At 58.6% G+C, this 21,801-nt stretch overlaps 2 protein-coding genes and 1 long non-coding RNA gene across 3 annotated transcripts; all 3 read right to left on the bottom strand.

The window, feature by feature from the left end:
- Window positions 1-5,228: 5,228 nt before the first annotated feature.
- SMO (smoothened, frizzled class receptor) lies at window positions 5,229-11,709 on the bottom strand. Its single transcript, XM_058805685.1, has 12 exons — window positions 11,460-11,709; window positions 9,807-10,012; window positions 9,076-9,285; window positions 8,825-8,997; window positions 8,453-8,672; window positions 8,241-8,364; window positions 8,069-8,161; window positions 7,762-7,870; window positions 7,417-7,602; window positions 6,986-7,134; window positions 6,767-6,901; window positions 5,229-6,568 (listed from the first exon to the last, which is right to left on the bottom strand). Exons 1-12 carry the CDS (start codon window positions 11,707-11,709, stop codon window positions 6,066-6,068), a joined length of 2,358 nt encoding a protein of 785 aa, XP_058661668.1. The 3' UTR covers window positions 5,229-6,065.
- Window positions 11,710-13,725: 2,016 nt separating this feature from the next.
- Window positions 13,726-18,136, bottom strand: TSPAN33 (tetraspanin 33). The gene is made up of 8 exons (XM_058805834.1): window positions 17,969-18,136; window positions 16,895-16,952; window positions 16,660-16,787; window positions 16,477-16,551; window positions 16,287-16,382; window positions 15,929-16,057; window positions 15,203-15,364; window positions 13,726-14,640 (listed from the first exon to the last, which is right to left on the bottom strand). Exons 1-8 carry the CDS (start codon window positions 18,071-18,073, stop codon window positions 14,539-14,541), a joined length of 855 nt encoding a protein of 284 aa, XP_058661817.1. The 5' UTR covers window positions 18,074-18,136; the 3' UTR covers window positions 13,726-14,538.
- Window positions 18,137-19,025: 889 nt separating this feature from the next.
- Window positions 19,026-21,055, bottom strand: LOC131558392 (uncharacterized). Its single transcript, XR_009274808.1, has 3 exons — window positions 20,905-21,055; window positions 20,131-20,256; window positions 19,026-19,140 (listed from the first exon to the last, which is right to left on the bottom strand). It is a non-coding gene; the product is annotated as an uncharacterized LOC131558392 (long non-coding RNA).
- Window positions 21,056-21,801: the final 746 nt, after the last annotated feature.

The raw sequence follows: 21,801 nt of genomic DNA on the forward strand, positions 1-21,801 counted from the left end.
AAGGGCCCCTGAGCCTCCTTTGCTCCAGGCTCAGCCCCTGCCCAGCTCCCTCAGCCCTTCTGGGGCTCCAGACCCTTCCCCAGCTCCTTTGTCCCTTCTCTGGACTCAATCTGGCACAGGCCTTGATGTCCCCATGGTGCCATGGCCTGGCCAGGCAGCTGCCCAGGTCTGGACCAAAATTATGGAATTTCAGAGCCAAAGGGGTTGGAAAAACCCTCCCAGACAATGAAACCCAACCACTACAAGGTCACCACTGGTCTGTGTCCCCAAGTGCCCCCAGCAAGGATGGATGTCCCACCAAGGTCATCCCAATGGTCAAAATGATGGAATTTCAGAGCCAAAAGGGTTGGGAAAGCCCTCCTGGACCATCAATCCCAACCAACGCCAGGAAAACCCATGGGAATGAGGAGCCACAACATCCTGGCATGGGGAATGTGCCATCCAAACTCCTGGGACTTGCTGTCCTGCCAGGCACTGAGCTCAGCCTGCAGGCACAAATCAGTAATAAACCACCAGATTCATGATTCATATTTAATGATTTAAATTTTACCACCTTTTCTAAATCCGTTTCTCTGTGAATGTGCCTCTCCTGGAATACAAACCCATCCTTTTATTATTGGTATTGACTGAGATCAGCTCTGAGAGAAGAACTTGGAGCTGTTGGTGGGCGAGAGCTTAATTAATTCTCAATTCTCAAGTGCCAATTCCAATTCTCAAGTGCCCAATTCCCAAACCCTGGGCGAGCTGAGTGTTTGGGATGAGATGGAGGAGAGGAAACTCTCAAAGCCTGGGGGGGCTCAGTGTTTGGGATGAGATGGAGAGGAAACTCTCAAACCCCAGGTGAGCTCAGTGTTTGGGATGAGATGGAGAGGAAACTCAAATCCCAGGTGAGCTCAGTGTTTGGGATGAGATGGAGAGGAAACTCAAATCCCAGGTGAGCTCAGTGTTTGGGATGAGGAGGAGAGGAAACTCAAATCCCAGGTGAGCTCGGTGTTTGGGATGAGGTAGAGGAGAGGAAACTCTCAAACCCCAGGTGAGCTCGGTGTTTGGGATGAGATAGAGGAAACTCTCAAACCCCAGGTGAGCTCAGTGTTTGGGATGAGATGGAGGAGAGGAAACTCTCACACCCCAGGTGAGCTCAGTGTTTGGGATGAGATAGAGAGGAAACTCAAATCCCAGGTGAGCTCGGTGTTTGGGATGAGGAGGAAAGGAAACTCTCAAACCCCAGGTGAGCTCAGTGTTTGGGATGAGATAGAGGAAACTCAAATCCCAGGCGAGCTCGGTGTTTGGGATGAGGGGGAGAGGAAACTCTCAAACCCCAGGTGAGCTCAGTGTTTGGGATGAGATAGAGGAAACTCAAATCCCAGGTGAGCTCAGTGTTTGGGATGAGATAGAGGAAACTCTCAAATCCCAGGCGAGCTCGGTGTTTGGGATGAGATGGAGGAGAGGAAACTCAAACCCCAGGTGAGCTCAGTGTTTGGGATGAGGAGGAGAGGAAACTCTCAAACCCCAGGTGAGCTCAGTGTTTGGGATGAGAGGGAGAGGAAACTCTCAAACCCCAGGTGAGCTCAGTGTTTGGGATGAGGAGGAGAGGAAACTCTCAAACCCCAGGTGAGCTCAGTGTTTGGGATGAGAGGGAGAGGAAACTCTCAAACCCCAGGTGAGCTCAGTGTTTGGGATGAGAGGGAGAGGAAACTCTCAAACCCCAGGTGAGCTCAGTGTTTGGGATGAGAGGGAGAGGAAACTCTCAAACCCCAGGCGAGCTCGGTGTTTGGGATGAGATAGAGGAAACTCTCAAACCCCAGGTGAGCTCAGTGTTTGGGATGAGAGGGAGAGGAAACTCTCAAACCCCAGGTGAGCTCAGTGTTTGGGATGAGGGGGAGAGGAAACTCTCAAACCCCAGGTGAGCTCGGTGTTTGGGATGAGATGGAGGAGAGGAAACTCAAATCCCAGGCGAGCTCGGTGTTTGGGATGAGAGGAGGGAGGGAAGGAATTCTCCACAGAGACCTCCCCAAAACCCAGGAGGGAGGGGAGAGATGGAAGCAGCTGATGGAGAAGCTGAGGGAGGATTCCAGGGAGGAAAGAGGGATGGGAGAGGGGCAGGAATTCCAGAGGGGGTCTCAGCTAAAGGAGAAGCAGCACATCCCTGTGTGCCAGCAGTGTGGTGAGCACAATTCCCGAGATAAATTCCTGCTGAACGGGATCTGAGCCCGCAGCTCATCCCTGCCTCTCCCCGCGATCCCAGAACTCCGGCTGGGGGCTGATCCCGGCTCAGCACCGCCCTCTGGAACGGGAACTCTTTGGTCTGGGAGGGATTTGAGGCTGGAGGAAAATCCCTCCCCTTCCACGGAGAGCAGGAAAGGTCGGGGCCGCTTCAGCGCCGCGGTTCTGCTGAGCCGGGGAGGCGGTGCTGACCTGAGGGGCGGAAATCCTCCGGGATTTGTCATCTCAGATCGCACCAAAAACCCACCAGGTGTTCTGCAAACCCCTGACATTGTGTAAAATCCCGGCCCTGATCTTCCTCTCCTGAGGAGAGGAGCTTGTGCTGCCTTGGAAATAGAGAAACCCTCCAGAATTTGTCATTTCCTGGTGCCACAGATCCCACAAAAACCCCACCAGGTTGTTTTGGCCAAGGCAAAATCCTGACTCCGAGTTCTCCTCTGCTGAAGAGAGGAGCTTGTGCCGACCTGGAAATAGAGAAATCCTCCAGATTTTATCATTTCCAGGTACCATAGATCCCACAAAAAACCCAGCAGGTTGTTTTGCAAACCCCTCACAAATCCGAAATCCCAACCCCGATCCTTCTCTGCTGAGGAGAGGAGCTGGTGCTGCCCTGGAATGAAGAAATCCTCCAGAATTTATCATCACAGATGCCACAATAAAACCCCACCAGGGTGTTTGGGCCAAGGCAAAATCCAGAGCCTGAGTTCTCCTCTGCTGAGGAGAGGAGCTGGTGCTGCCCTGGAAATAGAGAAATCCTCCAGAATTTATCATCTGAGATCCCACAGACCCCACAAAAAGATCCCAGGTTGTTTTGCACGTCCTTGACCAGGGCAAAATCCTGACCCTGAGCCCACCTGGCTCAGCGTGGTATCTTCCTCACCTTTTAAAGGATATTCCCAAAATCAGGAGATTGGCAGGGATGGTGTTTTCCTGCCCTGTGCTGCTGCCAGCACCCCCAAAACTCCTCCTGCTGAATGTCCATAAATCCCAGGGCTGATGCCTTGAGAATCAGACCTGGAGCAGAGGCTGGGCAGAGTTCCAGAATAAAGCAGGGATTCATTCACAGGATCTCCTCCATGGCTGCACCTTGGGCAGCACCAGAGCCCAGCCAGGGCTGCACCCAAGATGACCCAAAACGGCCCCAAAATGCACGAGCGCTGCCGGGGTCTGTCCCTGGGATCAGCTCTGCTCCATTTGCACCTTGCAGTTCATTGTCCCATTGCAGCTTTAGCCCTGCAGTCCCACCCTGCTTGTTTTTCTCTCTCCAGCCCACGGGGTTTGTGCTCCTGGGCTGAGATTTGGGGCATTTGTCCTTGGTGCCCAGCTGGAGCAGGAATTGTTTTGTCTCCCTGCTCTGTGCACACAGCTCACCATCCCGTAATATGGAGCTCAGAACTGCACACTAAAGCAGCTCAGAATGGGAAAAATATAAAATCCAAACCCTGAGGCAGCAGGGAGAGCACAGAGAGGTTATCCCAGGGATCCAGGCCGTGCCTGGTGATTTAGCTGGGAAAACAACGGGTATCAGGAGAGGAGGGAGAGGCTGTTTGGGCAGGGAGGCTCCAACAATTGGGGCTCTGTGAGATGCAGGCAGCTCAGGGCTGGCTCCTTCCCCTGCTCCTGACACCAGCTTGGATTGGCTTTGCCTGGAAATCTGGGAGAAAACAGCCTTGGAAAAGCAAAATTCCTCTCCTTGACAGCCGTGGCTGGTGCAGATCCACAGCAGAGTTTGGTCTCTCCCACAAACAGAATCGAGGTAGAACAGGAGGAAAAACCTGCATTTTCCAGGTCGTTTTCTGTTCCAACTGAGATTTCATCCTTTTAATTCCACCAGATGGGTGGAAAATGCCAATTTCTCCCTGGGGATCAGTGGTTCAGTGAATCCACAGGGAGTATCACCCAAATTTCCTGAAATTCCCCCGTTTTTCCCCAGAGAAACCAATGCGGGTGCTGGGAGATGTGTGACCCTCTGTGCTTCGCCCTCCTGCACCTCCCATGGGAGTGCTGGAGCTTTTCCCTAAGGATATTTCAGGGGAATTTGCTGGATTTTGGCAAACTGGGGCTGTTTTCTTCCTTCAAAATTTTCTCCCCCTGCACCAAGTCAAGGTGAGGTTTTTTGGGAGGGGATGTAAGGTTGTCAGCACATCTCCTGCTGCTTCCGAAGTTAAAATAATGTGAGTTTTTCGGTTTCAAACAGCAAATAGTTTTGTTAGAACTTGGGTTTTAACTAAGAAAGCCACAAAATAAAATATATAAAAAGACCCAGAAAAGGGAGATAAAGAGAAATATTTTGTTTCATCCTGGACAATCCAGCTTTGACTCTGTAGCAGGGTCAGCCCAAAAAAAAAATAACAAACCCTGAAAAATGCAATTTTCACTGACCAATTCCAGCTAAATTTCAGGGTCTGGTTTGCAGGATAACCAAACCCTGCAGCTGCATGGCTTTCAAGCAAAACAAAAAAAGGATCTTTTCCAAAAGCAGCATTTTTCTCCCCCAAAAAAGCACCAGCACCGTGGGAAGCTTCAGATGCCTCAGTGGGACCCTACCCAGGAACACCCCAAAATTTGGGTAGCCCCACATTTTGGGGGTTTGGGGGATATTTTAGCCCGTGATGCCACCTGCTGGCAAAGGCCCCATTTGTCCCCAAAATTGCCCAGTTGTCACTAAAAGTGTCCCCACGGCCCCCGAGGGCATTTCCAGCCCCTCAGAGCTCCATCCTGCAGGTGGAACAGGGGGCTCAAAGCACTTTAAAGCAGTTTTTAATGTGCTTTAAAGTAGTTTGAAACATTTTAAGGTGCTTTAAAGCCATTTGAAACACTTTAAAGCAAGAGGGTTTTTAGGAGAAAGGACAACTCCCCCCCCCCCCCCAATGTTTTCCCGCATGGATCCCTCCCCAAAAGAGCCCAGAGCAGCCACTAGGATTGAAAATCTGTAAATTTAATACTGATACAGGAGTGTTTTTCCTTTACACAGCAAAAATGAACCCGTGGAGGTCACTGGGATAGCAAAAAAAAAAAAGAAAAAAAATAAAAGCCAGGAGCCTACCAGGACTTAATAAAAATAAGGAAAATCCAAACACCAGCAGGGACTGGAGCCCTCCTTCCCCAGGGCTCCGCTGGCTTTGCTGTGACTTGATTTTTATTTCTTTTATCCTAAAAAAATAATTAAAAAAAAGCTTTGCTCTGGGGGTTGCTGACCCTGATTCATCTCGGGCACCCCGAGGTTTCTGGGGTTATTTTTTTTTGGTCAGGAGCACCCAGACAGCCCAAGGCGCTTCCTGTCCCATCTCCCTGGTGCTGCCACCCCACTAATCCTGATCTGGGTCTGGCTCAGCTCTCTGGGGAGCTGGAAGGCACTTTGGGGTCACGGAAGGGATTGGGGTGAACCCAAAACAGGGGTGCACACCAGGGATGCTGCTGCTGCTGCTGCTGCTGCTGCTGCTGCTGCTGCTGCCCCTGACTGGGCTCACCCCGAGCAGAGGCACCACGATACAAACATTAAAAAAATCAGAAATTTTAAAAAATTTGCTATTGGCACAAGTGGGGGTGAGCTCTACGTACCTCTAGCCGTGGGTGGGGCAGGGCTGCCCCAAATCTACCCTGATCTAGGCTGTCCCCAGGTGTCCCCCCGGTCCCTAAATCCCTGTGGCAGCCGGGGCTTGTCCCACTGCCAGCTCCTTTCTCCCGGTGACGCTGGAGGGAATCCCAAAACCTCTCCAGGCTGGGAAGTGCACGGAGACAAATCCTCCAAGGGGAGAAACGGGACGTGCTCAGGTGGGTGGGACATTTGGGATGATCCCCGTGGGATCGGGCGGGTTTGGTGCCCCCACATCCCTCTGGGATCAGAAGTCCGAGTCGGGCTCCAGCAGCTCCGCGTCCACCAGGTTGGTCCGGGAGTGGATGGGGGCCAGCCCTGCCCGGCAGCCCTGAGTCCTGGGGGCCAGAGGGCCGGGCTGGGGGGGCCACAGGGCGCCCCCATGGTGGCGGTGGCGGTGCCAGCCCTCGGGCTCGGCGGCGCCGCTCTCGGGGCAGAAGGGGTTGCTGATGACGTGCAGCACGTTGGCCCTGCGCCCGCGCCCGTCCCACGCGCCCCTGGGGAAGGTGGCATCGGGCTGGACGGCTGGCAGCACATCGGGGGCAAAGGCCACCAGGCAGGGCTGGGCGGGCAGGCGGGGCAGGCGAGGGACGGAGCTGGGGACGGCGGGGTGCCCCGGGCAGCGCTCGGGGTCCGGGGTCACCTCCTTCTTCTTCTTCCTCCGCTTCTTCTTGCGGCCGCTGCGCTTCTGCAGCTCCGGGGACACGTCGGCCTCCACCACCCACAGGTTGGCCCTCTCCTCTGGTGGCACTGGGGGACGTGGGTGAGGTGGCTGTGAGTGGCCACGTCCCGCCTGTGCCCTCCACCATCCCCCCAGCGACCCCTGCCACCCACCTGATCCCACAGGGATCGATCCCAAACATTTCGTCAACCTGAGTACACCCTCCCTGCACACCCCCAGCCTGGCTCATGTGCCAGACATTCCCCACGAGGTCCCCAAGGACTTGCCAGGTGTCGCCACGGGTGTCACGGAGATGTCCTGGGGCAGGATGGCCCCTCTCCTGGCCACCATCTTGGTGACATGCTGGGCCCACGCCGAGGACACGTCGGCTGATGGCTCATTGATGTTGAACGCCAATCCGGCTGTAGGGACAGGGGGATCTGGTCAAGGGGGGCTTCGAGGACTCTGGGGGGCTGATGGGGACATCCCCTGCCCCGGGCACGCACCCACGGGGCCGTCGTGGGACACGGTGTGCATGCTGAAGGACAGCTCCTGGCCCGGGTCGCGCAGCAGCTCCTTGCGCTTGGAGAAGGCCTTGGCGATCATCTTGCTCTTCTTGATCCTCTTGGGCTGGTCGTCGCTCTGCCCCGTCAGCCTGGGGACACAGAGGGGACAGGGGGGCACAGCTGTCACAGTTGGGGGCACAGGGACCCTGCCCAGCTCCCCCTCCTGCACATGGGGACACCGGACTGGGGAATGGACTTGGGGATGGAGGTGTCCCAAAACTCCACATGGGAGAGGCCACCCCGTTCCTGAGCTGCTGTGAGCCCACAACCCATCGAGCTGAGGGACAAACATCTGGGAATGTCCTCCACCATCCCACTGGATGGGGCAGGAAGGGCTCCAGGGAGCTGGGGTGACACCCTCGGGGTCCCACCTGCACCAGGTGCGCTTCCAGATGAGCAGGGTGGCCTTGGTCCAGACCCAGGTGCTCATGGAGACGCCGGTGCCGAACATGGCGAAGAGGTTGATCTTCTCCACCAGCAGGCTCGGCCGGTTCTTGATCTCGCAGTCGGGGATGGGCTTGTTGGTCTGCGTGGCGATGGTCACGTTGGCCTCACACCTGTGGGGACACATGGGGACAGTGGCCATAAGGAGCAGGGACAGCCCACAGCCCCCCCAGCCCTGCAGGGTGAGGTGGTGGCACCGCTCACGGGGGATGTGGGGCTGTCCACACTGTGGTGCCACCGTGTCCCAGTCACCCTGTCCCTGTCCCACTCACAGGACGTATTCCCGGAAGCTGCGCTCCCACTCGGCCTGGTTGAAGAAGTCATAGAAGTGGCAGCCAAAGGTGATGAAGACAAAGCCAAAGGCCAAGAAGCCAAAAATGCCTGGAAGAGAAAGTGATGAACTCCAGCCAAACTCCAGTGGCACCGAGACAAAGACACTGCACTGGGGCTGTGGCACCACAACCACCACAGCTTTGTCCCCCGCTGCTGCCACCCCGGGAAGGGGCTGTGTGACTTCAAGGGACAAAATGTCCCCGTTCCCACCCGGATTCCCTGGGGAAGTGTCGGTGCAGCCCTCACCCAGGCGCAGCATGGTCTCGTTGATCTTGCTGGCTGCCTTCTCGCTCAGCAGCCCGGGGTGGTTGCTCTTGATGGAGAAGAGTGTCATGACCCCTGTGGGGAGGACAAGGGGGTCAGGGTGTGGGGACACCCACGGTGACCCTGTCCCCTCCCAGAGCAGAAGCACACCTACCCCGGATGAGGAAATAGCCCCCCACGATGAGCACGAGCCCGATGGGGGCCAGCACGAAGCCGGCTCGGTAGCGGTAGTTCTTGTAGCCCACGAAGCAGATGCCACTGACAGAGTCACCGTCCACCTGGCAGGTACAGGGACAGGGACAGGAGGGTCAGCTGGCTGCGGCGTCACCCTGAGACACCATCCCCTGATGGTGCTCACCCCGTTACCTGCGCCACGGCCAGGATGGCCACGGTGAGCACGAAGGGGATGGACCAGGTGATGAGGTGGAAGTAGGAGGTCTTGCCCAGCAGTGGCTGGTAGGTGGTGCCCAGGGCCTTGAAGGACGTGTGCCAGGCGTAGGTGAGCATGACAAACCAGATGACACCCGACATCAGCGAGTAGTACACGATGACAAAGATGATGACGCAGGACAGCGTCTCGTTGGAGCTGCGGAGAGGTGAGGCAAGAATGTCACCCACCCCTGTGAGGGGACACGCAGGAGCACGGGGGTCTCACCCTCTGTGCTCCCAGGAGGCCAGCGAACCCCGAGAGCCCTCCTTGGTGTTGGGGACAGCTCTGGGGACAGAGGTGACACTTACGTGGGCTCGCCCAGCCGCATGGTGCCATCGGCCCGGCACACGATCTCGTCGCGGGCACCGTCCATGAACTGTGCCAGCCAACCAATGCTGCCCACGAAAAAGCAGGCGTTGACGTAGAACAGGATGACGGCGGGGTAGCGGTTGGAGTTCCTCCAGTCAGCGACAAACGTGGCCTGGAGGGGTGGAGAAAGCGACAACTTGGTGCCCATCCTGTTTTGGGGACAGCTGCCCAAAAGGAGCCTGGGTCTCACCAGGGTGAAGAAGGTGCAGAAGATGGTGACGGAGCTGAAGGCGGCGATGTAGACGTGCATCTCGCGGTGCTCCTTCTCGGTGAACAGCGGGTTCTGGCACTGGATGCCGCAGCCCTCCACGTCCTCGTACCAGCTCTTGGGGTTGTCCGTCCTCACCAGCGGCGCCTCGCACTGCCCCGAGCTGTTGAACTTGATGTTCTGCACCTCGTTCTGCCACAGGGGAAACCAGGCCGTGAGGAGGAGGAGGAGGAGATAACTCCATGGCCAAGATGGACATGATGCCCTGTGGAGGGCAGGGGACAGCTGGGTTCCATAGAATCACCAGGGAATCCTGGAATGGTTGGGTGGGAAGGGACCTCAGAGCCCCTCCAGTGCCATCCCTGCCATGGCAGGGACACCTCCACTGTCCCAGGCTGCTCCAGCCCCAGTGCCCAGCCTGGCCTTGGGCACTGCCAGGGATGCAGGGGCAGCCCCAGCTGCTCTGGCAATGCCAGCCCAGGCAGGAATTCCTCACTGCCAAGATGCCACCCATGGCTGCCCTCTGGCAGTGGGAGCCATTCCCTGTGTGCTGTCCCTGCAGGCCTTGTCCCCAGTCCCTCTGCAGCTCTGCTGGAGCCCCCTGGAATGTGCTGGGAGCTCTCTCTGGACCCTTCCCTTCTCCAGGCTGAGACACCAGCCCTTCTCTCCTGCAGAGAATGCCTTTCCCCGCATTCCCCGTGCCCGTGCCGTACCGGGCAGCCCTCGGGGAATCGGTCCGTGGTGCACTTGAGGAAGTCGGGCCAGCCACGCTCACGCTCCACGATGGTGCAGGGTGCCCGCGTGGCCTGGCACAGGGTCTGGCTGGGCAGCTCCACCTGCCCATCCTCGCACTTGGGCATGTACACAGCGCACAGCAGGGGCTGGATGACGTCCCAGCAGCGCGGGGCATTGCGCAGGCCTGCGGGGAGGGGACAGCACCATCACCACCCCCGGCATGGCCACCTCCTGCCGTCCCCACAGCACCCACACAGCGCTGGGACCCCTCTGTGGGACCCTCCAGCTGTCCCCACAGCACCCACACTGCACCAGGACCCCTCTGTGGGACCCTCCAGCTGTCCCCACAGCACCCACACTGCACCAGGACCCCTCTGTAGGGCTCTCCTGCTGTCCCCACAGCACCCACACAACACAGGGACCCCTCTGTGGGTCCTCTGGGGCACCGTGCCCATCACCAGGGCTGCCCCTCCACACTGTGCCCACCCCAGCCCCTGATAAACCATTTTCTACACTGCACCCATCCCCAGCCTCCTGCTGTACCCATCTCTAAGGCCATTCCATCCTGTTCCCCCTGTACACCACACCCTCCCTGTACCCCAATCTCCTGCTCCCCTCCACATTACACGATCTCCACTCCTGTGTTGTACAGTTTCAGTGCTGTGCCCATCCCCAGACATCCACTATACTGCACCTCGTTCTGCTCCTATATATATACTGCTATATATATATACTATACTGCTCCCCTCCATGCTGCTCCTATCTCCAGTCCTTTTTTAACCAGTTTTCTACACTGTACCCATCTCCAATCCCTTTTTAATTAGTTTTCTATACTGTACCCATCTCCAATCCCTTTTCAATCAGTTTTCTATACTGTACCCATCTCCAGTCCCTTTTCAATCAGTTTTCCACACTGTACCCAACCTACTGCTCCTCTGTATACTGTACCCATCCCCTGTATCCACTGTGGAGTTTTCTATGCTGCACCCACCCCTGGGCCTGTGCTATCCCGTATCCACCCCCAGTACCCCAATCTACAGCTGCTCTCTGTACTGTGCCCATCTACAATGTTTTGAAACAGTTTTCTGTACTGCACCCATCCCCAGCCTCCCTCTATAAAGTTTTGTATACTGTACCCATGCCCAGGCCCCTGCTAGGCACTTTTCTATACTGTACCCATCCTCAAACCCCCTCTATGAAGTTTTCTATACTGTACCCATCTCCAGCCCGCCTCCACGAAGTTTTCTATACTCTACCCATCTCCAGCCCCCCTCTATGAAGTTTTCTGTACTGTACCCATCCCCAAACCCCCTCTACAAAGTTTTCCATACTTTACCCATCCCCAGCCCCTCTCTATAAAGTTTTCTATACTCTATCCATCCCCAGCCCCCTGCTAGGCACTTTTCTATACTGTACCCATCCACAGCTCCACTCTATTAAGTTTTCTACACTTTTCCCATCCCCAAAACCCCTCCACAAAGTTTTCTGTACTTTACCCATCCCCAGCCCCCCCCAATACACGCAAACCCCCCATCCAAGCTCTCCCCGCCTTCCCCGCTCCCCATCCCCCTCCAGCCCCACGCCGGGCCTCTCCCGCACTCTCCCCGCTCCCGGCGCCGTCCCGTCCGTACCGGACCAGAGCAGCAGCTTCCCGTGCGCCTCCTCCTGCGAGGCGGAGTCGGTGGCCAGCAGCGTGGAGGTGGCGGCGTAGGGCAGCGCGGAGCCCAGGCAGGCGCCGAAGCGGAGCCGCTCGCAGGGCGCGGGGCGGCGGCAGCGCGGGGGCCCGGCCGAGGCGTTGGGGGCGGCGGGGCAGCGCCCGCCCAGGGCCAGCGCCAGGGCCAGCGCCAGCGCCCAGCGCTGCCCGCCGCGGCCCGGCCACATCGCGGCGGCGCTCGGCGGGCTTAGGGCGGCTCGCAGCGGGGCGAGGGGCCCGCCATGGCCCCGCCGCCTTTGTTGGGCTCGCCGGGAGCGAGCGGAGCGGCCCCGCTGCTGCTGCTGCTCCTCCTCCTCCGCCGCCGCCGCCGCCCGCGGCCCGGCCCGGCCCGCGCCCCCCGCCGGGGCGGGCTGAGGGAGGGACCGCGGGGGAAGCGCTGCGGAGGGTAAGAGACGCGATTTGTGAGGGGAAAAGTCGCTGGAAAGTGAGGGAAAAGGCTTTTTTTGGGGAGGAAAGAGTCCCCTTCTGTGAGGAAAAAGTTCCTCTCGTGAGGAAGGAGTCACTTTTGGTGAGGAAAAGTTCCATTTTTCCGAGGAAAAGTTCCCCTTTCTGAGAGAAAGCTCCTTTTTGTGAGGAAAAGTTCGTTTTCATGAGGGAAAAGTCGCTAAAAAGTGAGGGAAAATGCTTTTTTTTGGAAGGAAAGAGTCTCCTTTTGTGAGGGAAAAGTTTCCTTTTCCTGAGGAAAAGTTCCCTTTTCTGAGGGAAAGCTCCTTTTTGTGAAGAAAAGTTCCTTTCTATGAGGAAAAAGTTGCTAAAAAGTGAGGTGAAGTGATTTTTTGGGGGGAGGAAAGAGTTTCTTGTGAGGAAAAAATTCCTCTCGTGGCGAAAGAGTCACTTTGTTCAGGAAAAGTTCCTTTTTATGAGGAAAAAGTCGCTAAAAAGTGAGGGGAAATGCTTTTTTTGGAAGGAAAGAGTGTCCTTTTGTGAGGATAAAGTTCCTCTCGTGACGAAAGAGTCACTTTTGGTTAGGAAAAGTTCCTTTTTGTGAGGAAAAGTTCCTTTTTGTGAGTAAAAAGTCACTAAAAAGTGAGGGAAAAAGTCGCTAAAAAGTGAGGGAAAAGTTTTTTTGGGAGGATAAACTCCCCCTCACAAAAGGCCTTTGTGAGGAAAAAGTTCCTTTAGTGAGGAAAAAGTGGCTTTTTGTGAGAAAAAGTCTCATTTTATGGGGAAAATACTCCTTTTTCTGAGGGGAAAAGTTCCTTTTTGCACAGAAAAACTCCCACGTGAGGAAAAAAGTCACTTTTTGTGAGGGAAATATCCCTTTTGGGAGGAAAAAGTCACTTTTGGCAGGAAAAAGTTCCCTTTTCATGAGAAAAAATTCACTTGTGAGGAAAATGTCACATATAGTGAGGGAAAAGTTCCTGGTTTTGAAGAAAAAGTCCCTTTTTGTGAGGAAAGTCACTATTTGTGAGGGGAAAGTTGACATTTATGACAAAAAGGTCCAATTTTCAAAAGAAAAAGTCACTTTTGTGACAAAACCATCACTTTATATGAGGAAAATATCAATTTTGTGAGGGGAAAGTTCCTTCTTGTGAGAAAAAGATCCCTTTTTTTGCTGTGAAATAAAATGTCCTTCTGGTGAAAAGGCCTCTGTGAGTGAAAAGTTACTTTTTGGAGGTGACAAGTTGCCTTTGGGGGAAAAGAAGCCACTTTTGGGATAACATAAGTTACTTTTTTAAGGGAAAAGTTACTTTTTAGGGAGCAAAAGGTACTTTTACTGGGGGGAAAAGGTACATCTTTTTTGGGGGTACTCTTTTTGGGAAAAAAAAATCAATTTTAGGGGAGAAAAGGCAATTTTGGGGGAGAACTTGAATTTGTGGAGGAAAGTTCCTTTTTTAGGGGTAAGTTACTTTTTTGGGGGGAGAAAATCAGTTTGGGGGGCACAAAAGAAAAGTTGTTTTTGGGGACAAGTCCCTTTTGGGGGAAGAAAAGTTGATTTTGGGGAGAAAAGATCGGGATTTTGAGGGGGAAAAGTAATTTTTTTGGAGAGCAGCTACTTTTTAGAGTAAACTTGCATTTTTGGGCAAGAAGTAGCTCTTCAGAGGGGAAGTTTTGGGGAAAAAAGGTGAGTTTTGGAGGGGGAAAAATGGAAAAATCACTTTTTTTGCTGGGAGGTGCCCTTGCTCGGAGAAGCAATCGCTTTTGGGGGAAGAAATCCCATTTCGGCGGAGGGATGAGGCGGGTTTTGAGGAGGAAAAAAGCCAGAAAAAGGGGTTTTTATGGGAGAGAATCGTCCCGGCCGCACACAAAGAGCCGGGCGCTGGGCCGCATCCCGGCTCCCTCCGCGGGAGGGACCACCCAGCCCGAGCCGAAGGGAACATTAAAAGAAAACAAAAAAACAAACCAAAACTAAAAACCCGACCCCAAAAACTCCACCCACGGTTTGCGACAGCTCCGAGGGGCCGGGCCAGGCCCTTCAGCCGCGTTCCCTCCTCGTTTTGGGGTCTCACAGCAGCGCAGGGCCTGGCGCGGCCTCTGTGTCCCCAGAGGCACCGCCGTGTCCCCTGCGGCCTCTGCAGCCCGGCACAGCCCGCAGCGTGCGGCCTCCTGTCTTTATTGTCCGGGAAAGGCAAGGAACGGGCCCCTCGGTCCCCCTCAGCTGTCCCCGCGGCCAGCGACACCGAGACGGACACCCGGACACGGGGGGGACATCCCCGGCCCCGCAGCCCGGCCTGGGTGAAGGCAGCTCGGTGCACGGACACACAGACAGACAGACAGACGTCCTTCTCCAGCACTCGCAGGGAGGGGAAGCACATCCCAGTGCGAAGCTTTGTGCGCCAGCAGGACAGACGGACAGGCAGCGATTCCCCGGCGCTGCTTCAGCTCAGCACCTCCAGGCCGAGCCCAGCACCGGCTGCCAAAGGCACGGAGTCTCCTGTGCAGCCACCGCAGATCTGCATTCCCCGTGGTCCAGCGGAGCCCCTCGGGCTGTCCCCGCCGACCCGGGGCTCGGGAATGGTCCCGGAGCGCCGCCGTGCCGCGGGGAGGGTGCGGGCTCAGGACCAGGGGTCTGCCCGGTGCTGCTGGTTGTAGAGCTGCAGCTTGATCTGGTCGCGGATCTGGTTGATGAGGAGCCGCGCCAGGACGATGCCCACCAGCTGGAGGGGAGAGGGACGGCGGAGGGAAACGAGAGAGGGAGTGGGAAAGGCAGAGGGATGGGGAGAGGAAAGGGGGATAGATCGGGAGAGGGAGGGGAAGAAGGAAGGGGACATGGAGGAGAGGGAAGGGGGAAGTGAGATAAAGGGAAGGCAAAGGGGAAGGAGAAGGGAAGAGGAAGAGGGGGGAGAAGGGAAGAGAAAGAGGAAGGGGAACAGGGAAGGAAATAAGAGAGGAAGGGGAAAGGGAAGAGGAAGAGGGGAGAGAAAGGGAGAGGGAGGGAAGGGGAAGAGGAAGGAGAGAAAAGCGAGGGAAAGGGAGAGAAAGAGCAAGAGGGATGGCGGAGAGGGAGGAAAAGGAAGGGCAGAGGGAGATTCTGAGCGACACCAGGCAATGTCACCCCATGCCCCCTGTGCCGGACATTTGTGTCACTCCCCCACCCCAAATCCTATCCCAACTCCCCCATCTCACAACCAGCCCCCATTAAGGCAGCTCCCCAAAAAAGCCCCACAAAGCAGAGCTCTGGGGTGGCCCCTTGTCCCCCACAGTGCCCCAGCCCCATACCTGGGGCAGAGCCAGCCCCAGGGCGACGCCCCCCAGCAGGAAGAGGTTGCTGTGGGTCCAGTTGACCAGCTTGTCGATGCAGCCGTTGGTGTGGATGAAGGCACTGGCCTCCAGGTAGCTCCTGGCCTGCATCCCGTGGCCACACATGGTGTTGATGACAGCCTGGGACAGGGACAGAGCACAGAGGGGCTGGGGACAGAACACACTGGGCTCCCTGCTCTTGGGGGGCAGCTGTGCAGTGACCAGGAGCTCTGGCCCCTGCCTTGGTGGGGCGTCCCTTCGTTGGTGTCCCCACAGAAGGGACTGTCCCTCCAGAGCCACCTGGCCCCAAAGAGCCAATTCCAGCTCTGGAGAGGGAGAATTCTCCCCCACTTCACCACAGCATTTCCACACAGGAGTCCCCAAACCCAACGGTTGGGATGGGGAACCCAAACCCAGAGGGTGGGACGGGGGAACCCAAACCCAGAGGGTGGGACGGGGGAACCCAAACCCAGAGGGTGGGATGGGGGAACCCAAACCCAGAGGGTGGGACGGGGGAACCCAAACCCAGAGGGTGGGACGGGGGAACCCAAACCCAGAGGGTGGGACGGGGAACCCAAACCCAGAGGGTGGCTCCAGGCCCAGCCCAGTCCCTGGGGCAGGGAGGACAGGCACGGGCAGAGTCCCCTCCCCAGGGCAGGGAGGACAGGCATGGGCAGGGTCCCCTGAGGCCACCCCAGCACAGACCTGGTCAGCATCGTGCAGGCAGCAGGAGAAGGGCACGGAGCAGCGCTCACGGCTGGGGTTGGTGGCCGTGCAGTTGAAGTACATGTTCTGGGACCAGTCCTTGTAGGAGACACCCCCGCAGCAGCTGAACTGCGGGCAGGACACGGAGCTCAGCGGGGAGGGGACCCCAGCCCAGGCAGGGGGACAGGACACTCAGGGCTCTTTGTGCCCCCAGCCCTCCCCAACCTCCCCCTGACAGGCAGGACACCACTGTGAACATCTTGGAAGAGCCATCCAACGTCCCCAGCCTGTGCTACCCCACAGATCAAAGGCTGACATGGAAATGGGGACATCCCGACCCTGCAGGCCCCCCTGTCACCTCCTTCTGCCCGAAATCGATGAGGTTCTGCAGGTCCAGGTCGTCCCGGTAATGCACGATGGCCCCGTTGATGATCTCGCTGACCTTCTCGCGGGCCTGGGGGACAAACAGAGGGACAGCAGCGAGGCTGTCACCCAGCAGGACAGGACTGGGGCCACCCAGCACCCCCAGTGCCCTCCCTTATCAGTACCTTATCAGAGAACACAAAGCCCAGCGCGCCGGCCGCCAGCTGCAGGAGGAAGATGATGGTCAGGCAGACGGAGAACTGCGGGAAGAGGAAGGTGACGGTGAGGGGAAGAGGAAGGTGACGGTGAGGGGAGCACTGAGATGTCGCAGGGTCCCCAGCAGGATCCCCAGCCCTGGCAGGACTCACCACCTGCAGCAGGCAGATGTTCTCCCGCAGGGAGCCCACGCAGCCGCAGAAGGTGATGAGGAAGGTGAGGACGCCCACCACGATGAGGAGGATGGCAGGGTCCACTGCCAGGCACGCCATGGCCGCCTCTGTCACCACGAACGAGCTGTCACCACACTGCCGGCACCCCCAGGACCCCACGTGCCACCCCAGCCGTGCTGGTGGCTTGGAACCAGCTGGGAACCCCCGAGCTCACCTGCGTGCTTCAGCAGCCGGGCGTACACCCCCACGGCCACCATCACCATAGAGATCATCTGCAGAGGGACACGGGGACCCCTCAGCTGTCACCGCCCCTGTGCCACACCCACAGCCCCACCTGCAGCCCCCCAAAGCCAGGGATGCACCCGAGCTGCAGCCGCTGTGCCTCAGTTTCCCCTTGTCACACGGTGTCCACCGTGTCCCCTCCCACTGGGAGGTCACCTCTGTCCCCACCTCCCGGGAGGTCACTCGCCAGCCAGTGCTGTTCCTCTACGGGTGGCTGGACACAGCAATGTGGTTTATGGGAAGTGAGGAACTTCCTCAAAAATATGATTGCAAACACGGAAATAACCCACCAAAAAACCCTGCAAAAAGCCCCCACAAAAGCCCCAAACATAAAGAAAAAACCCCCAAACATAAATAAAACCCCAAACCTCCCAAGCAGTACAAAAATCTCCGAAACGTTTTAAAAAAAGTCCCTGAAACATAAAATAATACTCAAAATATAAAACTTTACGAAAACATAAAAATCAAAAATCCCTCAAAACATAAAAAAAAAAAAAAATCATTAAAAAGGCCCCTAAACATGGAAAACTGTGGCTTCCCTGCAGGAGATGTCCCTGGGGAGGGCTGGGGACAAGAGGGATCCCGGTGGGATCCTGGGGATGGAGGTGGGCTGGGGGAATGCAGGGTCCCAAAATAGGTCCCGGGCTGGAGAGATGGCCGGGGGTCCCTGGGGATGGGGGATCCCAAAAAAGTTCAGGGATGGAGACATTCCAAGGGCTGGAGGTCTCAGTGGGATCTCGGGGATGGGGGGTCCTAATAGGGTTCGGGGATGGAGATATTCCCAAGGGCTGGGGGTCCCGAAGATGGGGGGTCCCAAAAGGGTTCGGGGATGGAGACATTCCCAAGGGCTGGGGGTCCCGAAGATGGGGGGTCCTAATAGGGTTCGGGGATGGAGATATTCCCAAGGGATGAGGGGTCCCGGGGACGGCGGTGTCCCAGGGATGGGGCCAGCCCCCGGGTCCGGACGTCCTTCGGGAGCGCGGTGTCCCGGTGTCCCCGCACTCACCCAGAAGAGCAGGTTGAAGAAGAACAGCACGTACTTGGCCACCGGGCTCACGAAGGAGAAATCGTCCCCGAGGGGCCCGGCGGGGAGCGCCGCCCGCTTCGCCATGGTCGAGCGGGGCCGAACGGAGCCGAACGGAGCCGAGCGGAGCCGAACCGGACCGGTCTCCGCTTCGCCCCGCGGCGAGCGCCACCGAGCCCCGCCCCCGGTCCCGTTCCCCTTCCCGCCCGCTCATTGGCTGGATCTCCTCCATTCTGCCTTCCCATTGGATAAACACCCCGTCACTCAGCCCCGCGGGCCCCGCCCCGCCCTGCAGCACCTGTCCGTGGTTTAAAGGGCGGAGTCGTGGGCGGGGCCATGGGCGGGGCCAGTCCTGCCCCGCCGCCAACAGCGCCGCCCAGCGGCCGTGAGGGAACGAGCGCGCTTGGGGACATCCCGGGACCCCACAGCCTGTCCCCAAACAGGGACACCCCATGACCCCACAGACACCGCTAAATGGGGACCCCGAGACCCCACAGCCTGTCCCTAAATGGGGACACCCTGAGATCCCACAGCCTGTCCCTAAATGGGGACACCTCGTGACCCCCATAGCCTGTGCCCAAATGGGAACACCCCTGTGACCCCACAGCCTCTCCCTAAATGGGGACACCCCATGACCCCACAACCTGTCCCTAAATGGGGACACCCTGTGACCCCACACTCCAACCCTAAGAGGGTCCCCCCATACCAAACATTCCCCCCCACCCCCCACAAGTCCCCCTGATGGGTGGAAGGAGGGGTCACCCCCACTCTGGAGCAATGCTCTTTATTTGGGGTCTCCGGGTTTGCCGCCCCCCCAACCATGGGACCCCAGGGTTTGGGTGTCACCTGGAGGGTCCCCTGAGCTGTCCCCTGCCCATCCCCGGGAGTCCGAGCAGAGCCCCCCACCCCAAACCATCGTGCAACCCCCCCAAACCCATCCTGCACCCCCAAACCCATCCTGCACCCCCACCTAAGAGCATCGCCCCCCCCCGTCCCCCCCACTGAGGCAGGCGGGGCCATGTCCTGCCCCGGTGTCACACGAGGACCTGTCCAGCTGGGGTGGCCTCAGGCGTTGGCACTCTTGATGTCACCCAAGGCCACCTCTCCTTCTTCCCCTGCAGCAATGGCTGCGGGCTCCTGGGCTGGGCCCCGCACTGAGGGGACAGACATTGGGGACATGGGACAAGCCTGGCCCCACACAGCACTGTCCCCATCCCTGTCCCTGTCCCCATCCTTGTCCCGTCACCATCTGCACCCTTGTCCTCATCCCTGCCCTCTCTTCAACCCTGCCATCATCCTCATCCCATTCCCTCCTCACCCTCATCCCATCCCAGAGATCCCACCTCATCCCATCCCATCCCATGGATCCCATCCCATGGATCCCATCCCATCCCGTCCTGTCCCGTCTCATCCCATCCCACCCCGTCCCATCCCATCCCGTCCCGTCCCATCCCATCCTACCCTGTCCCGTCCCATCCCACCGGATCCCATCCCATCCCACCCTATCCCATCCCATCCCATGGATCCCATCCCACCCCATCCCACCCCATCCCATCCCACCCCATCCCACCCCATCCCATCCCATCCCATCCCATCCCATCCCATCCCATCCCATCCCATCCCATCCCATCCCATCCCATCCCGTCCTGTCCCATGGATCCCATCCCATCCCACCCCATCCCACCCCATCCCATCCCATCCCGTCCTGTCCCATGGATCCCATCCCATCCCACCCCATCCCACCCCATCCCATCCCATCCCGTCCTGTCCCATGGATCCCATGGATCCCATCCCATCCCATCCCATCCCGTCCCGTCCTGTCCCATGGATCCCATGGATCCCATCCCATCCCACCCCATCCCACCCCATCCCATCCCATCCCATCCCATCCCATCCCATCCCATCCCATCCCATCCCATCCCATCCCGTCCTGTCCCATGGATCCCATCCCACCCCATCCCCACACGGGAGCTGGAAATCCCCTCCCCACACAGAATCCCATCTCCAGTGGACATGGGGGTGTCCAGCTGCCCCCATCCCACAACACCCCCCCTTTGTGCCCCCAGCATCCCCAAACACCCCCTGTGCCCCCCAGCACCCCCTTTTGTGCCCCCCAAACACCTCCCTCTGCCCCCCACACCCACCTGGGCGCCCCCAGCAGTGGCCCTGGCAGCGGGCACACACCAGCACCCCAATGGCCACCGCGGTGAAGGCGGCCGTGAGGACACAGATCACCATGAACATGTCCGGCTCCGCGGCCTTGGGCACCTCTGCGGGGTGACACCGGCACGTGGGGACACCAGCTGGGCCACCCCCACCTCCCTGTGCCGTGCCAGGCTGGGGGAACCCCAAACTGCCCCAGGGGAGCAGCCAGGGACAGACAGACACACCAGGGACAAGGGACAGACACACCAGGGACAGACAGACACACCAGGGACAAGGGACAGACACACCAGGGACAAGGGGCACATCAGGGTATGTGGGGACCCCAAACATGGCAGGGGAACAGGGCAAGGACGCCTGGCACTGCTCAGGTGGGACAAGGGACAGACACCTTGTGGGGACCCCAAACATGGCAGGGGAACAGGGAAGGGACACCTGGCATCACCCAGATGGGGACAGAGCTAGAGGAGGTGACAGATGGGTCAAGGAATTGGGGGCATTCCCAAATTGTGGCAGCACCCAGATGGGGACGGGGATGGAGGAAGTGACAGATGAGTCAGGGAATGGGGGCCCCCAAATTGAGGTGAAGAGTGTGAGGAACCACCCAGATGGGGACAGGGATGGATCAGGGGACAAGGCAGGTGACAGATACAGCAGGGAATGGGGCACCCCCAAATTGTGGCAGCACACAGGGCTGGACACACCAGGGAGCAGAGGGACCCCAAAAGGGACAGTGCCACCCCTGCCCCACTGACCTGCCACGGCGGGCTGCAGCACCAGGGAGCACAGGAGCTGCGGGGCAGCAGCACTGACGGCGTAGCAGGAATAATTGCCGAAATCGGGATCGCTGAGGTTCCTCAGCAGCAGGGACACGCCGCTGTCCCCTGTCCCCGCGGCGCAGAAGGCCACCCTGCCCCTGAAGCGGCTGTCGGGCTGCACGGGCGGCTCCCAGCCCGGCTCGGGGGGCGGCGGCTGCCAGCCCAGGCGGTGGCTGAGCACGGGGACAGCGAGGTGGCCGCCGGCCTGGTGGGTGCAGCTGAGGGTGACCCCGCGCAGGTCACCCCAGGGCTGCGAGCCGCAGGGCAGGCAGGCGTCCTCGCCGATGGCCGCTGTCACCGTCACGGTGACAGGAGGCTGGTCTGAGAGGGGACACGGTGGGGTCAGCGCGTGGGGACACCAGGGATGGGGTACAGGGGCCATCCCCGGGACAAGGGGGCTCTGAAGGGGACAGGGGACATCTGTGGGGACACGGCCGGTGGCGCCAGGACCGGGGGCTCGGTGGTGCCAGGACCGGGGGCTCGGTGGAGCCAGGACCGGGGGCTCGGTGGTGCCAGGTCCTGGTGCCAGAACCGGGTGTTCGGTGGTGCCAGAACCGAGGGCTCGGTGGAGCCAGGTCCTGGTGCGAGCACCAAGGGCTCGGTGGTGTCAGCACCGAGGGCTCGGTGGAGCCAGGACCGGGTGTTCGGTGTTGCCAGGTCCCGGTGCCAGCACCGAGGGCTCGCTGGTGCCAAGCAGCCGCCCCGTGAGTCACCGCCCTGCCGGGAACGGCTCCCCGCCCTCCCCTCGGGGTCCCCGCCGCGGTGTCCGCGCAGGGGAGGAAACGGGGGCTGGGAAGGGGGTCCCGGGGAGCGGGGGCTCTGCCCGGACCCCCC

This window comes from Ammospiza caudacuta, chromosome 5 (genome assembly GCF_027887145.1).
Source record: "Ammospiza caudacuta isolate bAmmCau1 chromosome 5, bAmmCau1.pri, whole genome shotgun sequence".
NCBI classification, from domain to species: domain Eukaryota; kingdom Metazoa; phylum Chordata; class Aves; order Passeriformes; family Passerellidae; genus Ammospiza; species Ammospiza caudacuta.